The 3,956-nt window shown below is 37.1% G+C and overlaps 1 protein-coding gene across 1 annotated transcript in view; it reads right to left on the bottom strand.

Annotated features, from left to right (window-relative positions):
* LOC123236544 (lipase member K-like) overlaps positions 1 to 3,061 on the bottom strand; it is a 44,249-nt gene extending 41,188 nt beyond the window's left edge. The window contains exons 1-2 of the mRNA XM_044662956.1: positions 3,043 to 3,061; positions 1,572 to 1,687 (exon numbers count right to left, since the gene is read on the bottom strand). Of these exons, the coding sequence (XP_044518891.1) occupies positions 1,572 to 1,687; positions 3,043 to 3,061 (135 nt within the window). The remainder of the gene's footprint in view (positions 1 to 1,571; positions 1,688 to 3,042) is intronic.
* Positions 3,062 to 3,956: the final 895 nt, after the last annotated feature.

Below are 3,956 nucleotides of genomic sequence, written 5' to 3'. Positions count from 1 at the left end.
CTTTCCTTTCCTTTCCTTTCCTTTCCTTTCCTTTCCTTTCCTTTCCTTTCCTTTCCTTTCCTTTCCTTTCCTTACATACATCTTTTGCTCAAGGTAAAGTCATTGTAAAGCAGATAGAGTATAACCTGAAACAGAATAAAATGCCTTCAAGATCCCATTAATGAATGTTTGTTTCCAAAGACAAGGTGTCACTTTATTTAAAGACTAGTTGGCCACATCAACTTCCCAAATGGTTTGTGTGGTGGATGAAGCACACATAGGCAATCTTCACTTTGTATTTTTGCTGCTATTTCTATCTTATTCGGGACCCAATCATAAAGCTTTATCCTTTTTTTTTTTTTTGACCTATTGAATTTCTAATCATTCCAAGTGGTCCATGTTCTGTTTACTTGTTTAAAATGTGCTTTTCAGAGGATGGCATTTTAAATTCTTTTTTTCTTTTTTTTTTCACTCTTCTACATCTGTTAATGATGATAATAACAGATAGTTTGGAGAAGCAGATAAATGTGTCAGGGCCAAATAGAGCTTTAAGTCAAGAGCCAGAGATTGACAGGCTACAGTGAGGAAAGGAGGGGGCTAAACACTCCTGGCTCTCAAACCCCTCCCCCTCTAACTGCTTCTGCTTCAGTTGGTAATGAAGACAGGAATAAGATTCTTCTGGTAAGTTTCAGTTACGGCTGAAACCCCAATTGATGTTCCTTTTCTTTATATTCCTCACAGATCTGTTAGAAGTGTATATTGAAGCTAGTCATCTAACTGTTGAAGGACAGAGAAGATCTTCTTAAACTGGCAGCCAACAGGATTCAATCTAGAAGTTCAGACTGAGTTATAAGTATCTTTCCCAAATAATTATCAGGCACAGATTTGAAGATAAAAAGTTATATTAGGAATTAACAAGGAAAACTAGAGAAGTTAATGAAGGTATTTGAATAAAGGAAAGGTGACCCTGAACTGTTAAATTGATGACGCCCTTCCCCCTCCTCACTGGAGGGGATGAAACACTTAACTAAAACTGGTTCTCTTGCTATTGATAAATATCTTACTCTCTAATCACTAAGTAATTATATAATTATATTAATGAAGAATAGTAATAACAAATAGGCTAACCCTATGAGTAGAAACCACTGGCTTATGCTACAATGGCCTCCTCAGAGGAAACCCCAAGTCAGGAGAATCAAGCAGAGTGTCTGCTCACATCCACCCCCACAAATTAACTGTCTCCAACCCTTCTCAACTGCCCCTCACCCAAAGTTCTCCAGGGGGTCCCCTGGAACTCTGGGTGAGGCCATCCCTGTACCTTTGCAGGGATTCCATGCTTTGCATCTGCACACAACACATCTTGCCTCTTTTATTTTGGCCAGAGTTGCTCTTTTTTCTTGTTTATGAGACTGATCTTCAAACTATCAAATGAAATTGTGTTTAATCACAAATAGGATAAATGTGGAAAAATAATAAAAGACATTCAGACACTCCAAAAAAAGTCCCCTAGTATGAGGGCAGGAATTGGGAAGGAGAGAAATACTATGAGTCAGGCACTGAACTCATTTCCTATTTTCATTAACATGACTTACAATGTTCATGTTAGCTTCTGGATTTTGCACACGTGTAATGTTAATGCCGCCAAAAGCAGTTCCCAAAAGAAGTATCCAACAGGCAGCTGCTAAAAGCCACCGAATTTCACATCTGCCTAAAGAGAAACAAAGGTTGATTTGTGATTAATGATACTAGAGGGTCAGGGGAGAGAAGAAAATAAGTATATAGTATGCATATTATGTTCCAGGAACTCTGCTAAGAGCTTTCAATCCTTGCAACAACCCTTTGAGGCAGATATTGTTATTATCCCCATTTTGCAGTTGAGGACTGAGGCCAATAGAGGTTAAGTGTCTTGTCCAGGTACACATAGCTAATGAATTCTTGTGGCTAAATTTGAACTGAATAGGCCCTGCATTCTATTCATAGCACCATCTAGCTGAATTTAATTGAAATATTTCTTAATAGAAATAATAGCTAATATTTATGAGGTTGCATTTTAATACTGAAATATCTAAATAAAATGCTTGATTAAAAGTTCCCACAAATGTTCAGGAATGAATGAGGTACTTGGCATTTCTTATATAATCATTCCTTCAGCTATAGGGCAAGAACCAGACCATAGAGACCCTAGAGGGTGTGATAGACCAGTTCTTTATGGGTTTTTTTAATAACCTATCACATTCATTTGAGAAAACAGTGAAAACATTAGGGTAATTCATAGTTGATTAAGCAGGAAGAGTCACTTATATCCAGTTGGAATATATCTGGTTACAAATAGACACTAACAAAATATAGTTATAGAAAGTTAGGTTGTTGTTCTGCCCAGAGAATGGAAAGTTTGCCATGGGAAGGACTGTTCCCCATAATCCTTCAGAGTAGTAATGTCAAATCTGGCCCTTTGATGCAATATCACACTGTAAGAGAGCAATGACAACTGCAAAGATTACTAGAATCTTGATTCCCTTCAGTATAGGACCAGTGATAGGTACAATAATCCATGGAGTCTTTGAGAAGGAAGGCACCTTCGAGTCAATTGAGTCCATACTTTTCATTGACAAGGCAGCTGTATGAGACAGTAGAAAGATATATGATAGAACACTGGAATAGATACGTGAAAGAGTGGGTTCTGATGACCTGGCTATAATATTTATCAGTTATATCACCTTAGACAAATTACTTAACTAAATAGAACTTCTTAAAAAGTAGAATTGGCCAAATAAAAAAGGAGGTACAAAAGCTCACTGAAAAATATAATTTCTTAAAAATTAGTGTTGGATAAGTAGAAGATAATAAATTTCTTTTTTCAACCACAAGCGGTAACTTGGTATCCTATTAAACAAAAAAAAAAGTAAAATAAAAGTTAAATAAAAAAAAAATCCTCTCTTTCCCTTTTCAAGCATTGTACCCAGCAATTGAAGTAGAGGTACAACATGGATCTGGAAGGGATCTGAGCACAGGCTGACAGCTGCAGATAATCTCTTGCTGGCCTTTTAAATGACATTCTCTTACCTTTGATAACTGGGTCCATGAGGTTCAGTGGAGAAAAGGCTCTTGTGTCAATGCCAACATTTACTGGAAACTGATGGCAGTCCAAGGCACCACACTGTCAAAGCAAACACATAGAATCACTCAACATTGTGTTTAGTGATCTGATCTATTGTATTGGCAATATTTTTTTATTAAAAGGTCAATTTTAAAAACTCAAACCTCTATTAGGAGGACCGTTGTTCAACTGAGATCCTTCTCCATCAACCAGCCACTGGACACAAGAAGTCTGAGTCTCAAATACTCTTATGGAAACCCTCACAGAAATCACCTCTCTCTTAGGTTCTATGTTAGTTACAACTTGGGAACATGGGACTTATCAAATGGGAAGGGAAAACAAATCAAAGATACAATGGGGGTTGTTTAATCAGAACAGTCTGGATCCTACAGTTTCAAGGGTTCCCAGAATGAAAAAATAACATTGTAGATTATAGGATTCAAATGAGAGTGGTTATATAAGAAAAAATGAGCTAATCTCTATCTTATCATGTCAAGTGAATTTCTAGTTATCTTAGAGCATATGCTCAAATTTGCACGTAGGACATTTTATTTTGATTACTAACTGCTAGCTAGTCAACATTAAGTCTCACTACACTTTAGCTAGGCCCAGTCCATTGCTTAACTTTAATTCTCTAAAAATTTGAAACCTAACGTTATGCTTCCACATTCCCCATTATTCTCCTCAACACACTATTGTCTAGCCACGTTGACATTCCTACTGATGAGTCTCAAAGTTCCAAAGGGAGGCTTTAGAAGCTAAAGCATCCACATGACTCTCCGCCTCTCATCTCATGTATCTTTAAACTGGCTGTTCTCCATCCTTTGAATGTCTTTCCTCCTCATCTACACTTCATAGAATCCCTGGTTTTCATTAAGAC

The sequence above is a fragment of the Gracilinanus agilis genome, chromosome 2 (assembly GCF_016433145.1).
Source record: "Gracilinanus agilis isolate LMUSP501 chromosome 2, AgileGrace, whole genome shotgun sequence".
Taxonomy (NCBI): Eukaryota; Metazoa; Chordata; class Mammalia; order Didelphimorphia; family Didelphidae; genus Gracilinanus; species Gracilinanus agilis.
The sequence above is the reverse complement of the archived record's forward strand: the minus strand, read 5'-3'. Positions and strand labels throughout refer to the sequence as shown.